A 16,854-nucleotide genomic window follows, 5' to 3' on the forward strand; every position below is an offset into this window, starting at 1 on the left:
TCCACAGTTATAATCCCCACATGAACCCCAGACCTCTAGGTAGCCTGGCATTCCAACTTTAAAGAGGAATATTCTAAAATAACACCTCTGCTGCTGGGGGCTTCCAGAAGACCTTGGCACCACGAAACCTTGTCCAATTTGTACAGACACACTGGGAACATGCTTTATTTGATTTCTTTTATTTCCCCATTGTACTGTGCGTGGTGCCTCCCCAAGGCTCAGGTGTCACTCAGGGCAGGTCGCTTTCAGTAGCCTACAGTTTCCTTTTCCTTCTTATTGAAGGGGTTGTAGGGTTTCACAGTTGTGACCATTCTAGACAGTGGCCCCTGGTGACGGAAGAGGTCAACAGCCATTTCTCTCCGTAAGACGCTGTAACAGAATGGAGGGGAAAAAAGACACATAAAATAAAATAAAAGCATATAACCTCATCTCTCCTCCAACTAATGATACACACGTCGGGGTGGGGGGTTTGAGGGAGAGAGAGGAGAAGCACAGAACAGAAAGAAAATGGTTAGTCCTTGTGTGTATTGTTTCCTTTATTTCATTTATTTGCATTCAGTTCATTGATTGCATTCTATGCATTATATTGCCATCAGTTTCATTGACTGAAAATCTACTTTGTGCCTAGAATTACAGTAGGTGCTAAGAATACAGAAAATACAGACAAAAGGAGGTGAGGCTGCAGAGAGGCAGCTGAATAACCCAGGGCTACCACACAAAGCCTCCGTGGGGGTGGGCTCAGGGTGTGGGGGTGCCCAGAGGTAGAGTCACCTTTCTGGGTTGGGGAAGGACATCCACCCAGCGTCTATGTCAGGGAGGAATCAGGAGGGTCACGGTAAAGGCCAGCTGGTGCAAAGGTCAGAGCTCAGGGAGACAGGAAGGTGGGAGGGCGTGGAGCATGCGGGCAGGGCTGGGAGGGGGAGAGGGAGACAAGGGCAGAGGCGGGAGGGGCCACGTGCAGGGCTGAGAGCTGGCTTCACCCTGCAGGTGGGGTACCCTGGTGGCTCTCTCACGATGCTCTCAACCCACACCTTAGTCTGCACATCTCTCCAATGGAAACGATGCCCTACCAAGTTTCTGGTGAGAATTAACAGAAAGGAAATAACCGTGAAAATGTAGAATACTATGCATGCAAATGATGCTTTCCAAACACTTTTGTGTCCAGAGGTGTCCACCTCAGCATGGACCTGGGTCATGCCATCTCTCTTGAACAGCTGCACATAGCCTGTAGCAATTCTTCCATGAATTTGCTGCTACTTGAATCACACACACACACCGCGATGCTCGTATGTGGCAGAAGTTAGAGGACACGGCAAATGAATCTCAAGCACGCTGTTTTTACACCGTGATTGTCATGAAGTAACAATATTTTTTTCTCATGTTGTGAAAACAGGCTGTTGAAATGAGAACTCCTGCTTCTGTGAAGGTTGAATTCCGGTGTGAGGGATGCACAGGAAACACTGAGCTGTGGTGGAAACAGGAGTGGACGCCCTTACCTTCAGACCTGGAGACTCACAGCATCCCTCTGACCCATCTCCTGCACCCCCGTCTCCCCACCTTGAGCCCCTGTCCCATAACCCCTTCCTTGCTCCTTTGCATCTCCTCTCAGCAACACCCATTCTAGGGCACTGCTGGTGTCCTGCACACCACCCTCAGCATGTGTTGTGGGGACCACACGGCCCTCCCTCCCTTGGCATTGACATTCAAGGCCTAAGCCGCTCATCCCCAAACCACCACTGTGGCCCATTGGCCACAAACTCCACCGCAAGTGCGCCGTTCTTGCCCTGGGCGGGAAGAGGGGCCCTCAGTCCCTCCCCCGGTTGTCCTGTGGGAGCTTTTCATGTGACTGCGAGAGGAGAGCTGAGAGCTGGAGGAGGGAGAGGGCTGGGAGGGCGTGCAGCAGCAAGGGAGGGCAGGGTGGCTGCTCGCTTCTTATAGAGGCTTAGAAGTGACCGGGAGGAGAGGGAGAAGCAGGACGGCTGCTCGAGGGGAAGGTCTGAGTCTCCAGTAGGGAGGCCCTGGGCCTGGCCAGCCAGCAGGGAGGGAACAGGGCTGAAGGGGAGCCGGAGCTCACAGTGAAGGAAGAACCATTGAGGCACGTGAGAGCTTGTCTTTCTGGGAAGAAGGAAACAGAAGTAGTGGTGGGAGTAGTGATTCTGAAGTGGGGGGAGGACACGGGGGTGGTGGTCCACCGGAGCAGGTAGGCCGGGGGCCTGGTGAGCAGCAGGGGGGCCCCTCTGAGGGGGAAGGAGAAGGGCTGCTGTCACCAAGGGGTGGAGCCAGCTTTCCATGGAAGGAGAGCCGCGAGGGGGCGCATTGGCGGCTGGCACTCCGGAGCACCCAGGGCAGGCCCTGGGCAGGCGGCTTCTCAGGAACAGCGGGAGAAACAAAGGGGATTGGGAGGCAGTCAGCTCACTAAGGTCTCATGATTCTCATCAGACAGAGACTCAGACTCTCACGGTCGCTGGAAATTTTTAGCAAACAGAAAAGCAAAACAACGACAACAAAAACACATTAAATGTAGTGTCACAAAAAATCAGAGGCACTACTTCACCACGGAGAACCTCAGAGACCTGACTTTTTCTGATCACAGGGGCCAGGACAGGTGCAGAGCACTGGCCGCCCTGCTGCAGGTCACTGGCCTGTGTCAGCAGAGTGCTTTTAAAAATCTACGTACCCCCTGTGCGTTCTCACCGCAGAGCCCCGCTGCCATGTCAGGAGCCCTCGTTTGGGGCGACGCAGGGGCGATCTGGGCTCCCAGCCCAACACAAGTCCGTCATTTCATGTCACATAGTGGGTGACACGTGTATCGCTGCCACTGCCTGTGTTTCCAGAGCCGCTGTGCACCCTGAGAATGAGAACCCCGGAGAAGACAGCTCCACGGGTCCTTGGTCCCCACTCTGGGACGGCAGGTGACAGTTGTGTGTGCAGTATGTGTGGGGTGAGTGCGGGGCTGCCAGGGGTCAGCAACCGGCCTGAATCTGCTGCTGTGGCCATTACCACAAATGGCCTAAAGACTCAGGCTCTTTTCTCAAGTAGCAGCAGTGATCACAGTAGGAACAGGAGTAGTAGCGGTGGAGGCTAGTTTCCCACGTAGGAATAAAGATTCCTCTGAAATATATTAGGGACTTTGGACAGCTGGCTCACGTGGCTGCAGAAACACGCCAGACCACGAGGCTGTCGGGGACGAGGTCTGAGAGATTTGGGGTGAGAAGATGGGCTGTGGACAAAAACGGCGACGGGTGAGAACCGGCTGCATTTGCCAGAAAAAGTATCCTCGAGTTTGGTCCATCCTGCATCGTGAATTGCCCAGACGCAGGGCGTTACCCTAGCTCTTCTGGGCAATAAGTCTAAACGACAGATATAAGGATGCATTTAATTTTGATGTTGTTTCTTTAGGTCCTTCAGAGGAAGTAAAATACTGTGTCTAAATTTCTACCAGCCCATCCTTTGGAATTTGTGTGAAGTTTGACAATGTGTCTTGAGAGAAAACGGACTGAATGCAAAACACCAGCCTAGAAAGCCAATGACCTTCTTTAAAATGTTTCCCACCGGCTGGCCCAGAGTTGCCGGCCAGTTGTCAAACTGTCAGAGCTAAGCTCAGTTGACGACGCGCCCCGTCGTCCTGCGGTCACTGCCCTTACCACGCGGCTCTCTACACCCAGTTCACACGGCGGCGGGCGGTGGCCTGAGAGCTGCCTCCCTAAGACCCCACGGCCGCGCGATGAGGGCTGCCTGGGGCAGGCAGAGGCCTGCCCTCGGGTATCTGTGAGACGAAGCCCACTGCCCTGAGAATCACGGTGTGGACCACCTCCTCCCTCCGTGAAGCCTTTGCTGCACCCACACCGATGCCCTGCTGGCCTGGAGCCTCAGTTTCCTTACCTGTCAAATGGGAAAACAAGAGAGCTTCCTCACAGGGTCACAGGGTTGATGAGACCAGTCAGTCCTTACAGGGCAGCGTCCCAGAAGCCCTCAGCTGTTAAGTGACTGTCACTATGACAACACTGGGCACCCTCCAGGGTAACTGTTTATCCCTCGCTCACCACTAGACTGGGAGCTCCTTGCAAACTGGGTCTAACTCTTGTGAATTCCTGGCACCGTAAACATTTGTTGACACAAAGAAAGAACATATGAATGAACCACACGAACACGAGTGTATGACTAGTGAACTGATGTATGAACCGCGGGCCGAGGTCCACGAGGCCCCGCCATATCCTGCCTCTCGGGAAGATCAGGAAGCCCATCAAGGCAGCAGCTCGGACTCTGCCTGAAGGTCAGCACCCACCAGCCCCCCTGACCGCCCAGCTTCCTGGGTCCCTGCCCAGGCTCTCTCTCTGACGTCACCCTGCCTTTTCTTCTGCACAGCATGTGTCTCTCTCCAAAATCGTTTTAATTCATTTCTTCAGATACTTGTGTGCCTCTTTGCTTCTGTCTTTCACTCCAGAACGTAGTTTCCTGAGAGCCTGGAGCTTTCCTGCTCAACCCTGTGAGCACAGAGCCTTCAGCAGTGCCTGGCCCAGGGTGGGTGCTCAATGAATGTTTCAGGAATGAGTGGATTCTCCACCAAAAAGGAGAAAAGGCATCCATGGAGGCAGGGGGCTGCGTCGGTCCCCCTCCCAGACGCACACCCACCGACCCACCGCGAGAGCTTATTTACTGGCACGGGGCCGGCCTCTGGACCCCGCATTTGCATCTTCAGAGCTGTGTCATCTTATTTGCAAGGCCAGGACGTCCATCAGATGCTTTCAAATTCGAGGTATAATGAGCAATAATGTGCCGCTTCTCACTGGCAGCTTCAAAACACGGGGTCTGCGCTAAACTCCCATCAGATGTCTCCTGTTTTCAATTTGCAAAACAGTGTTTAGAAATATATATGGCTTTCAACCGAATGCTGTCTTTTGTGAAAAGTAAGGTGGCTATTCACAAGTGAATACGTGTCTCGTGCTGTGTGTTCCACGCGTGTGCTGAGGATAATGCAGAAGGGGGATGTGTATGCAGAGCTGAGCCCAAGAGGCGAAGATGTCGTCCACCTAAGATGCATTAAATACCTTCATAGGCTCCTTGGAGCGACAACAGTGGGGAATGAACTCTTCTGTCTTTTTGGACTCGACACCCTATTTTTTAAACAACGTAAATTTACTCTTAGTACTGAATCGCTCTTTGATGGGATAATCATCATTAGGACACCTCCCCACCGCGCATCTGAGCGCGCTGAGTAATAGGACTGATACTTACTGGTGCACTCCTGAATCCGGCGAGGGGGTCGTTGATGGATGATCAGAATTTGCTGGATGGGTGGCTGTGAAATGAACCTTACCGGTGTATCCTGGAATATTTGCAGAGCTAAAGGAAAGAGGGCAAGGAAGGAAAGGAAAATAACAATCTGTGAAATAGTCACGGTCACCAGCACCCAACTATGAAAACATAAAGGAGGACGCAGTCTAAAGGTTTTGTCCCACGTCAGGTCTGGGAATCTGGCTGCCAGACAGGAAAGCGTGCAGGCAGGGGGCAGAGATGTGCAGATGACAGCCCTGCTCTAGGACTAAAGAAACTTCAGGTCCATGTTTTTCTACTGTTTCAATTTGCATGTGTTTTACATACGTGATTCACAGTTGAGCTCTGTTTTCTAATGAAGGCGGACAGGTTTTCCCTACCAAAGAGTGGACCTGGCTCCCACACGGAGCTCTGTGACACCAACTCCAATATCAGTCACAACTGTGATTTTTAAATAGTTATTTATTTCTTGCCACCGTTAAAGTACTGATTTCATATAATTTCCTGAAATTGCACAAATTTAACTCAATTCCACTTACTCCTCTGCTTCCCTGGTCCTTTTCCCCTCCAGAGAGACAGAGAGTAGAAGAAAAACACAAGAAGGTCTGGCAGGGTTTTTCAAGGTGGGTATAACATCCCTCTCTATAAAGGCAAGCAAACGTCCAAAAGAAATATTTTAATGGGTAATTCAGAGAAGTGTGAATAATAAGTACTGTTTTCGCCATTCTTACAGCATATACAACCCTTTCCATGGATTACTTCCTGAGGAAGAGGTGGGTCCCGTCCCAGTGCTGCTGAAGGCATGCGGCCTCGCCCTCAGGTGCGAGGAAGAATGTGAGCTTGAGACTATTTTCAAAGAGCAAGGACACGCTCTCTGCAAATCACAAGGCTCCCTCAGGTGACACCCATCTTTGTGAAGTTCAGCTCTCAGGGTCCTCTTGGCGCCGCGGCAAGGAGAGGGCCAGGGCTCAGCTTGCCCCGGCCGCCCCACGGCCCCTCCTCGGGAGCGCGGCATCCCTCTGGCGAGGGTGCTTATCCTCGATGGAGGCCCAGACGCAAGGCAAGAGCAGCAAGGACCGAGCGCCCACGGAAGGCAGAGGGACGGCTCCTCTGAGGGTCCCCTGGTTTCGGCCCGTGCTTTCCACACATCTAGTAAGCCCAGGAAACCTCCAAGCACCACTGACCGCAGGAGGAATTTTCGAACTACGGAGCTTCAGGGAGGCTTCTCCGTACAGAGTCCGGGACGGGCCGACAGCGGAGGGCGGGGCAACGAACGGGGTGGGCTCAGGGGCCGGGGCGCAAATCTGGGCCTCAGCTACGAGAGGGGTGACAGTACCAAGCTCAAGGGCATGGGCAGGAGGGAGGCCAGATTCTACTTGCGCCCGTGGGCAGGCAGGTCCTCTGGTGTCCTTCTGGGCACGGAAGATGTACCCCTGGCATCAGCGCGTTAGGGGAAATGACGTTTCAGGGGGGAATTGCACCAATAAAGTCCCGTGTCTCTTCCAAGCGCATCCGTCTACGACTAGCTGGCTTGCAGGCAATAAAACAGGGGACCCCGATGCAGACAGAGTGAAGAGCAAGCACATCAAGGGCAACAGCAGAGTAAGCAGTGCAAGTCAATGGATCTTGTGAGGCCAGGAAAATCAGGGAGCCAGGCCTGCCTGGACCTCTTCGCCAGCTGTGAGATTGTCCTTGTCTCGGCCAGCTGCAGCCCGAGAGCGCACGTGGCCTCCCAGGACCCTGGGGGTCAAAGGGATTCAGTGAAGGTGGAAGCAACTGGCAAGTCTTTAGCACTTAGTAGGTGCTCAATTAATTGAGCATATAAGATTTTAAAGAAATAAGAACTGTACAAAATAGGAGCCTGGCAGGCGAAGAATGCAGTTCGTCCAGGACAGGCAGCTTGAGAGAGGTGAAGACAGACAGTGGTTTCCAAACGCTGCTGCGCCCTGACAACTCACGGGGATTTTTAAAAGGTACTGATGCCTTACTCCTACCCCCAGACATTCTGATTTAATTGGCAAGCGGTGTAACCTGGGAACTGGGGTTTTTAATCTCTCCAGATAACTCCCGTGGGCAGCCAGGTTTGGAAGTCTCTGTTTCAGGTTTGTTGCAGGGACCTGGGTGAGTAAACCACTGCTGTTCAATTCCAGGCAGGGCCCTTCAGGGTTTCTTGGAATTTTCTTAAAGAATTGCAGCTGTATGTCAGAGAGGTAACAAAAAATGGGGCAAAATCATTCATGTGTCATGTCTCTCCTCAAACATTCATTAAAGCTTCCATGCATGTTACAAAGGAAATCCCCTTCCTCTGCGTGAGAGGTTTTTTCCACTGCCCCTAAAACACCTGCAGAATGAAAATGTCTCTGAAGTCATAACCTTCCATCAGAGCAGTTAAGAAGTCAAAGGTGGAAACAAGTGATGTGTCAATCACAAGAAGGGCTTGATATAAAACGCCGCCCCACTATATGTGCCTTGTGGCATACAGGTTATTGATGTTAAACGGTATTATACATTACGTTATAATAATGATATTATATTACATCATATCTAAAAATAGCACCCATGCACTAGTGGACTGGATTAAAGAGAAGCTGCTTAGGCCTGAGAAATGAATTCAGTTGCATAATAAACTGCCACATATTTGAAAATGAAAGTCCTCACCCACGCTGCTTCTAAAATCTATTCCATTTAACCCTTTGGCAGGGACATCACAGGGGGACTTTTTTCCATCTTAAGTGCAACATGTTGACCTTATATCAAAAGGAGAATAGTCTCTGGGGGACACTCTGCAGACCTGCGGCTGATGGGTGACACGGTTTTTCAGATGGAAGAAACAAAGATATTAAAGACACTGAAATGTACAGGCTCTAAGAGAATTTCCAGAGCAGTTGTACGTTCAAACCCACTCCCCCATTGAAGGAAAGCGAGAGAAACAGGAAACCATTTGAAAATAAGCGAAGTCTTCATGTTTGCCTTTGCTCCATAGCTGCCAGTCTTTTGAACACCTTCTCTGGTACCCAATTCCCAAAATAAGCCTAGAGTTGGTTCACTAATGGGTAAATTTGAATAAAGTGTTGCCTAAGTTTACAACTAATTGGTTTTGCTCAGCAAAGCATAATAAAATAGAAATTAAATAACTTGAGAAATATAAGGAACTTTAGTAAATCAGTTAGAAGGAGGGAGCCCAGATGGTGTGTAATGAAAAGCTAAATAGAAAATAACGAAAACATGGAGAAAACCGTGTTATATGTAGACTATAGGTCATGCATACGTGGATTAGAATTCCAGTGTGCACACGTTCTTTCTCTGTACCACAGGCCTGACGAATCCTCACTGAGTGTGCGTCCTTTACGACACTTACATGAGTTGACTGATTTAATCTCCCAACACTCTGGGTCGCTGGTCCTGGTATCATGCCCATTTCATAGATGCAGGCACTGGGGCCTCAGAAAATGTCTAAGTCATGTGCCCAGAGACAACCGAGCTGGCAGGTGGCGGAACTGACCCGACCCAGGAGGCCCTGACACCCAGACTGCCAGCCGAGCCGGGAGAGCTGTGCTGGGTCAGGGTGGTCGACATTGTTCAGGGTGTGGGTGTAGTGCAAGTTCAAGTCACTTGGACCCTCGTTTATTGAGAGCTATTCTGTGTCAGGTACAGATCTAGCAGAACTCAAACAGGCCTGACTCCTGACAGCTTTCACATTAAGGAGTAAAGTTTTTAAATGCACAACTAGAGGTTTACAGAACCCAAGTGGGGCAAAGATCACTGATGCACAGTAAGAGCCAGAGGGTGTGAGAGGGACACAGAGGGAGACGTGGGCTCAGAGTGTCCGAGGGCTGGCATCGGCCTTCAGGGCTGCCCCCGCCAGCCCTGTGACCCTGGACACAGGATGGGAGCTTTCTGACCCACCTCTGCCCAAGTCAAGGGTGGGGGGATTTGCAGCTCCCTTGCAGGGGGCGGGGGGCCATGTTAGCCGGGCCAAGTGCTGGCCTAGTGCATGTGTGGACAGAGAAGGAGGCAGGCCTGGGAAGGCTGAGGGGGCACAGCTGAGGGGAAGGAGGGCCTGTGAGCTGTGACTGGTTTGCTGATCGTTCTGTGAGAAATCTAAATAAGACCAGAGTCACTTTGGCCACTGGGCTGCTTCCCTGAATGTGGTAAGATGTGGTAAGATCCCCAGGATCTGCTCAGGAATTAGTTTCACTCCTATCACTCCTACCATCATCATGCTCTAGAGGATATGTTTTTCTCCCTCTGTTCTCAGGGAACCTTCACCTCTTGCATCTGGGAGGGGACACAGAAAGGAGCCGACAGCCCCATCAGAGCAGGGCTGACACCCAGGAAGCACTCACTGGCCATAGGCTGCCCTAGGGACTGGGGCTGTTCTCCTAACTGCTCATGGAATGAGTACCTGGGGCTCTTACATAATTTACTCTGCCTCAACCTCCTCGTCTGTAAAGTGGGGAGAGAACCTATTCCCGCACCTCTGGCTTCATCACACTGCTTTGAAAAACAAATGAGAGAGTCGATGTGAAAGTTCTCAGAAAAGGCAGAAGTGTGGGCTAGTGTAAGGAACTGCTATTCATAGCCCGTCTTGAACCTGCCTTGTGGTCAGAGTTTATTAAAGGTGCAGCGCACCCGGGGACGGGCAGGGCGGCCCCTTCTTCCATCTCAGGCCTTGGCCCAGGGGTGCCTGGAGGTCACTTTGGACAATTACTCATTATTTGCAAGTGCTTCATCAGAGAGACGACAGAGGTAAAGGCACAGTGAATACGAAACTGGGTGAAGTCCTGAAATAAAAGATTATGATTTAGTGGAAGACAGCACGGTGGAGGCGCTAGGCTGGTTTAGGAAACCAAACGGCAAACAGTGTCTGGAAAGCACCGGGTACGGGGTCGGAGGGTGCAGCCTCTGCTCTGTCACCTGGACGTGCTTCTTTCCTGCTCAAGCCCCAGTGTCCTCGTTGGTAAAGGGAGGGGCTGGACCAGCTGAGACGCGCATACGTGAGAGCCCACGTGGTCCGTGGCAAAAGAAAAACACTCTCCCTTTTCTTAGGAAAGGTCAAGGTTCCATGCTTTTGGATCCTGAGTCTGCACAGATCTGCTGTTACACATCATTCTATAGTCAGGCACTTTGCACTGATGACTCCTGAATGCCAGGCATTTTGAAACAATGTGGGCCACAAAATAATTACGAACAGAAAACAAACGTCTCTTCCATCTCATTTTATAATAAGCTCTTGCAAAGAATATGGCTCTAGTATTTAAGAGTAGGGTGAAAAAACAGATTTGGAAAAAAATGGGGGGGAGGGAATTCCTACATTAGTCTCACCTTGTTTGCTTGACACAGATTATAAGTGAGAATTGACTTTTTATCTTTTATTTTTTTTTTTTTGGAATTCCTACTCAGTGCCTGAGCTCCAAGAACTGTTGAAGCCAATGGATATTGTGGATTCTAGTTCCTAAACTAGGCCCAAGTTAGAAGTTAGGAAACTCAGTGGAAACTGAATTAATGTCTTGAGTTCCTTAACTCTAAATATCTTTTAATAACTGGGCATCACTACCAAATCAGAAAATATTTTATTAATTTTAATGAGAAAACTCATGCAACAATTCTGCTTTTAAGGATTTGTTCTGCAGAAATGGATGCATAAAACTGTGCAAAGATATATGTGGAGGATGTTTATTGCTGTATTTTTTTAACAATAGGAAAGATTTTAGTAACTACTTGGCCTATGTAAACTATGATATAGCTTGTAGTGGAATATCACGCAGCCATTAAAAAAGATTTCATAGCCCTGCATACAGCCTGGGGAAATGTCCATTGCACCTGTCAACCCAACACCGCCCCACACACGCATGCACACACAGCAACATGCAGCTACCTACAGGCAGAAATTCATGCACGCTTGGCGGTAAAGTCTAAAACATACATCACTTTTCAATACTGGCCCTGAAAATGAAAGAGGCATTCTACTTTTGACAAACATATTTGAATTGTTTTTATAATAAACACATTTGGAAGGAAAGAATATGCTATTTGGTGAGCTTTAAGGCTAGCATTGAAGGTGTGCATGCATACACACTGGACATAAACTCTGGTTCCACTGTAAATTTATATAATACTTCTGGGAAAGGATTTTGCAACATGCTTAAGAATGTTTATATATTTTGACCTCATAATCCATCTCAAGGAGTCTCCCTTAAGTAAATAACTCCAAATTAGAAGAAGATTCACTTAGAAAGTGTTTGACAGCATTATTTATCATAGCAAAAAATGGAAAGAGTTTACATACGTAACCTAAGTGAAGTAGTCAATGAAAGTACATCTACACAAATAAAAAATCCTGATGAGTTCATAATAACATGTATGCATGATGATGTTGCAATGTTAAGGTAGTAAAGATTATATATGTAGCATGATCATAGCTATATAAATATACACAAACAAGATTCAGGATGACAGATGGAAATATGTCAAAATATTAATAATGCCTATGTTTCTGTGTAAAAGTTTAGTTATATTTTTATTGTTATTAATTTTTTCTGTACTTTTTTCTATAATGATCAGATTCAGTTCTACAGTTTTAAAAGTTATTTTTAAAACTATTAGTGTAATCACCACCAATACATTGGGCATGTCAAATGGCATGGTGGCCAGAATACAAAATCAATGAATGAGGAAAATTTGAAAACATTTACCCTTTGGGGAAATTGGTGATTCCAGCCACCTGAACCCAAGAGGCAGTAGCCTTGACTCTGTCTGAAATGCAGCTTCCACTGAAGGAGTAGGGGCAGGTACAGTTCCTGTCCTAAGTGTCATGGGTTATGAGAACCTTAAAGATGATCTCATATAAACATATTTCCCTTTAAGAAAGTTTAAGATGAGGAAACAAAGGAAGAGTCATATTTGCTTTTGAATAGGATGGTACTCTACTCCACTGGGCACAAAGTAAGTTTACGTGTTTCTGGGTTTTGGACCTTATGCAAATGATGTCATGTTGTATGCATTCTTCTCTACTTTGCTCAGTGTGGTACTGTGGAAAGGACATAACATTTTGTTTAGAGATTCAAGTATATGTAGCCAAACTACCAAGCAAAGCAAGCAAAGGATAAGCACGAAGTCTGATGTGATGACTTCTGGGTTGGGGAAGGAGACAGAGGAGATGGGGTTGGGATGAATATACAGCTGGCTTGAAAGATGCGATACTATGTCCTTAGCTAGGCCCGGGATGCACAGGCATTTCCTTGTTATTTTGCTTTATATGTTACTATGACATTATACATTTTGTATCAATATCTCATAATAAAAATGGAAAATCTTTCTTTGTGTTAAAAGGTTAAGATTCTGTTAAAAAATGAAACCGCATCCAAAGAAGAAACTTTGCAACCTTGGGGGTCCTCTAGTGGCCAATTTGGGGAAGTACAGTTAGTGTCCAATTCTTTTACATAATCCGTTCAATTTCCTTTCCTTAAAAACACTAATTAACAGCAAGAGGAGGTAGAATGGCATGCTCCCAAACTTACTCAAGTTAAATGGTATGTTCTACATCAAATTTTTAAAATGCTGCCAGACTTCTCTTTACTATCCTTGAAGAATGACCCAGAAGAATACATTTTATTCTTTAGCAAGAATGTTTCATAAAACATTCCAAAATTCAGATGTACATTTCAAAGGAGAAATACAATTTTATGCCAGTAGGATATTTTCAGTTGGGTTTATCCTCATATTCTTTCTTGAAAATTTTTTAGAATTGCCACGTTTAATAGCAATAATTTCCTTGCAGAAATTATGGAAGAATCATAACCAGCGAACCCTTCCTCAGGACTCAGCTAAAACGTCACGGCCTTCAAGTCTCGTGGGTGAAAGCGACCTCTCTGTACAACTGAGATCAAAAGCACTAAGCTCACTGCTCAGGAGACTCACTCCATGCTGCTCTATATTATCATTGTTGGTGTGCAGAGTTCACCAGCCCTGCAGGTTTGCAAGCTACGTGAGGGCTAAGTCTTTGTCACAGTACATGGAATATTTTATGTATTCTCTCCTCTTTTTTCTCTCTTTTTTGTTTTTGGTTGAAATAGATCAACTCATTTAATTCTTCAGTGCAATAAGTTACAGAAATATATTTTAAAACCAAAGTTAGTTTTGAAACATATTTTAGTTTGGCCAAGTAGTCAAAAGAATTAGAGAGTCAGAATATATAACACAGGAAAATTCAAAATTATTATAGGGTGTAGAATAGGTCTGAAGGACAGCCAATGTGAAATTTAGCTATTTCGTCTCATGGGCACAACTGATGTTTAAAAAAAATAGAAAGCAGCTAACCTTTAAAATACTGTCATGATTCACACTATAGGCTTGCAGGACACCTCCTGCAAGGTTTTCAGGCACCACAGAAACTGATGGGGTAACAGCCATGATGTGTAGCAGCTCAGTGGCGTAATGAAGAAGATGTGGTACGTATATACCACGGAATATTACTCAACCATTAAAAGGAATGAAATAATGCCCTTTGCAGCAACATGGATGGACCTAGAGATTATCATACTAAGTGAAGTAAATCAGACAGAGAAAGACATATCATATGATATCACTTATATGTGGAATCTAAAAAATGGGTAGAAATGAACTTATTTACAAAACATAAATAGAGTCACAGATGTAGAAAACAAACTTATGGTTACCAGGGGGTAAGCGGGGGGAGGGATAAATTGGGAGATTGGGATTGACATATACACACAACTATGTATAAAATAGATAACTAATAAGAACCTGCTGTATAGCACAGGGAACTCTACTCAATACTCTGTAATGACCTATATGGGAAAAGAATCTAAAAAAGAGTGGATATATGTGCATGTATAGCTGATTCACTTTGCTGTACACCTGAAACTAACAACATTGCAAATCAATTATACTCCAGTAAAAATTAAAAAAAAAAAAAAACAAGACACAGAACGTCAGCTTCCTGTAGTGTATCTTGTGAATCCTAGGGAAGTAATTTCTGAGGCTCAGTATTTCCACTGGTGAAAGTGAATCTATACATACTTTTTGTATATATTATATATATATAATATATTCATAAAACATAGCATGTAAAGATATATTGCATATATATGTAGGCGTCCAGGTTAGTCAGTGCTCAAAACTATAATCTGCTTTTTGAGAAACTACAGTCCTTTCAGGAAACAGGTATCTTTCTTCTTAAGCTGTGAGCAGCACCAGGCTGCTTTTTTTTTTTTTTTAATTTTATTGAAGTGTAGTTGATTTTAAATGTTGTGTTAATTTCTGCTGTACAGCAAAGTGACTCAGTTATACACATATACATTCTTTTTCAGATTCTTTTCCATTATGGTTTATCCCGGGAGATTGAATATAGTTCCCTGTGCTGTACAGTAGGACCTTGTTGTTTATCCAGGGCCGTTTTTTAATTGCTTCATTCATTGCAAACCCCATGACCATGTTTCCTCCTGAATAATAAAGTGAGGGGAATAATCATAAGTGGAACTCACCAACTTGAGTGCGAATAAAGAATTTCAGAGCTGCGAGGCTTGGCGAGAGATGTGATGTCTCCACAGGGGTTGTCAACGTCATCAGCATTTGTAGACTGCACGCAACCACTGTTAGGATGAAAAGAAACATAGAAAAAATAGATGAACATATCCTAACTTGCAAAGGAGATCTTGCCAAAATAGATCAAAATTCAAAATGCAAAAAATTAACCACGGTGATGGAACAATTTGCCTTAAAAAAAAATAAAGTAAGGAGACTTTCTCTCTTTTAGAGTAAGAGTTGATCTTCCGTTTGGGCCAGAGTGAGAGCAACAGCTGGTTTGTGTTTTTGAGCAAAGACGCAGCTGCTTCTGCAGCCCTGAGCCAACTCCTGCCTGGAGCTTGGAGGCAGTTGGGGCAAGGCAGAGACGGGTGTCGCCAGAGCTGAGGGGCCTTCTGTGGGGACGGAAACGGGGCAGGTGCCTGGGATTGTGGGCAACTGGCGAGGTGCCTTCGGGGCCTGCGAGAAGGTCCAGTTAGTCCACAGCAGTGAGGGGGTGCCCCGCAGGCACTTCTGGGGCCACTTGTAGGACGGTGAGTCAACTCTACTGGAGAGCAGGAGAGGCTGGAGTAATGAGGGGGGAGGGCAAAGATGAAAGGCCCAGATTCCTCTGTTTTCTTGGATTTACTTTGTTCCAAGGTACTGTGATCTGAAAGTTTATGTCCCCCCAAAATTCATACGTTGAATTCCTAACATCCAAAGGTGATGGTATCAGGAGGTGGGAGGTACTTGGGTCATTAGTGTTCTTATAAAAGGGACACCATGAGCTCCTCGCCCCCTGAACCACGCGTGGGCACAAGTCTGTGACCCCTTGGCCGTCCCTAACTTCCAGCCTCCAGAACTGTGGGAAATAAACGTGTGTTGTTTACAAGCCACCCAGTCTGTGCTATGTTGTGACAGCAGCCCAAGCTGACTAAAGCACAAGTTTCTTCTCCAATACAAAGCAGAGAAGACCCCAAAGGGCGGATGACGCACATCTGTGCCACCCACGGAGAGCCAAATTTAAAAAGAAAAGCAAGAGATCGCGTTTCCTGCCCTTCAGCTTTGGTGAGCACATTGCAGCTTCCACATCAAGTGTAAAAGTCTTTCTGGGTGACAACACCCAATATTAGTAGCATCCAAGGTATTTTATTTCATAAAATAACCAATTTGGGAAAACTGAAAACACTGCTCTCCCTTTCTTTTATTAAAACCTTTAACACATTTTTGATGAAACTCTTGACAGGCATCATGCTAGGAAAACATTAGAAATCTGTTAGAAAGCGTAAGCTGTTTTAAAAAGTGAATTACAAACATGAGTGAGCTGAAAGCAACTACAATTTAGATGTAAATCTAGTAACTTTTAAAACATTAAGAAACATTACTTACGTATAGAGAGGAATGTATTTGCTTCTGGAACTTGGACTCACACTTAGAAAAAAGAGAAAACATGGGCAACTGAGTTATTGACATTAATAAACATCAAATGATTAGAGCATTTCTCTTATTAAAAAAAGCCTTCAGAGATATCCCATAGGAAGGGGCTTCCAAAAGTTTCTAATTTTAAGCAGAAAAGATTTAAAGATGTAGTTCTTAAGTGATGAAAATCAAGCACCGAACAAATTGACTCCAAACAGCCAAGGACACATAAGTCCTTGTTGACTCCTATGATTTAGCTCCAAAGCCTCTTCTCCCGGGTTTTGCTTTGCTGTTTTTGTCCTCAATGGTTAGACATGTCATATTTGGCAAAGCTGACCTCTCATTTTCTTAGACACACAGAAGGTCCACATCTGACTGGCTCTTACTGACCATCTAGTGCAACTCTCCATGGTGGAGAGGAAGCGACTGTGGCCCAAAGGAGTTCAGTGACGTACACTAGATTGCAGTTATTTAGAGCGCTTCGAGGAGCTTGGGATTTATTGTGTACTTTCCCTGCTCCAACCCTAGAATCAGCCATTTCTCCAAGGATCTCACAATGTCTTTTATTGGAGAGTGGCATTTTAAACCAACATTTTGGAGCTAGACATGCTTCTGGCTGCTTGTGTGTCCCTGCTT

At 46.4% G+C, this 16,854-nt stretch overlaps 1 protein-coding gene across 1 annotated transcript in view; it reads right to left on the bottom strand.

Annotated features, from left to right (window-relative positions):
- Nucleotides 1-245: 245 nt before the first annotated feature.
- SPMIP7 (sperm microtubule inner protein 7) overlaps nt 246-16,854 on the bottom strand; it is a 58,142-nt gene continuing 41,533 nt past the window's right edge. The window contains exons 7-10 of the mRNA XM_057549668.1: nt 16,189-16,230; nt 14,781-14,888; nt 5,236-5,343; nt 246-369 (exon numbers count right to left, since the gene is read on the bottom strand). Coding sequence (XP_057405651.1) covers nt 246-369; nt 5,236-5,343; nt 14,781-14,888; nt 16,189-16,230 — 382 coding nt within the window. The remainder of the gene's footprint in view (nt 370-5,235; nt 5,344-14,780; nt 14,889-16,188; nt 16,231-16,854) is intronic.

Source organism: Balaenoptera acutorostrata, chromosome 7 (genome assembly GCF_949987535.1).
Source record: "Balaenoptera acutorostrata chromosome 7, mBalAcu1.1, whole genome shotgun sequence".
NCBI classification, from domain to species: Eukaryota; Metazoa; Chordata; class Mammalia; order Artiodactyla; family Balaenopteridae; genus Balaenoptera; species Balaenoptera acutorostrata.